The 459-nt window shown below is 51.2% G+C and overlaps 1 protein-coding gene across 1 annotated transcript in view; it reads left to right on the top strand.

The window, feature by feature from the left end:
• Nucleotides 1-292: 292 nt before the first annotated feature.
• Nucleotides 293-459, top strand: part of npy2rl (neuropeptide Y receptor Y2, like) — a 7,972-nt gene continuing 7,805 nt past the window's right edge. Inside the window, exon 1 of the mRNA XM_082977268.1 lies at nt 293-459. This exon is cut by the window's right edge and continues 291 nt beyond it. Within this exon, the coding sequence (XP_082833394.1) occupies nt 348-459 (112 nt within the window). The 5' untranslated portion in view covers nt 293-347.

The following is a 459-nucleotide window of genomic DNA, read 5'->3' as shown; positions in this document are numbered from 1 at the left end:
GTGACTGTCTGTTACCACCCAGCCACTGTGACTGTCTCTGTTACCACCCAGCCACTGTGACTGTCTCTGTTACCACCCAGCCACTGTGACTGTCTCTGTTACCACATTACTTGTGTGTTTCATGTGGCATCTTAACACCTATTTGCTTCTCACATCTTTCTTTCCAGAACTTGCACTTTGTTCACTTTTGTGTTGGTGTGTGTGTGTGTGTGTGTGTGTGTGTGTGTGTGTGTGTGTGTGTGTGTGTGTGTGTGTGTGTGTGTGTGTGTGTGTGTGTGTGTGTGTGATACACACCCACGTGTGCGTCGGACGGACGGACGGACATGTGACGAGAAACCAGAAAAAAAATGGATTACCTCTCTCCCGCCAACATCTCCCAAGATGCATCCCTTCTCTTCTCCGACGCCGGTCTCCACGGCAATGACCTATACCCCGGCTACCGTGCCTACGACCCCGGCA

The sequence above is a fragment of the Salmo salar genome, chromosome 07, assembly GCF_965601325.2.
Source record: "Salmo salar chromosome 07, fSalSal1, whole genome shotgun sequence".
Taxonomy (NCBI): Eukaryota; Metazoa; Chordata; class Actinopteri; order Salmoniformes; family Salmonidae; genus Salmo; species Salmo salar.
The sequence above is the reverse complement of the archived record's forward strand: the minus strand, read 5'-3'. Positions and strand labels throughout refer to the sequence as shown.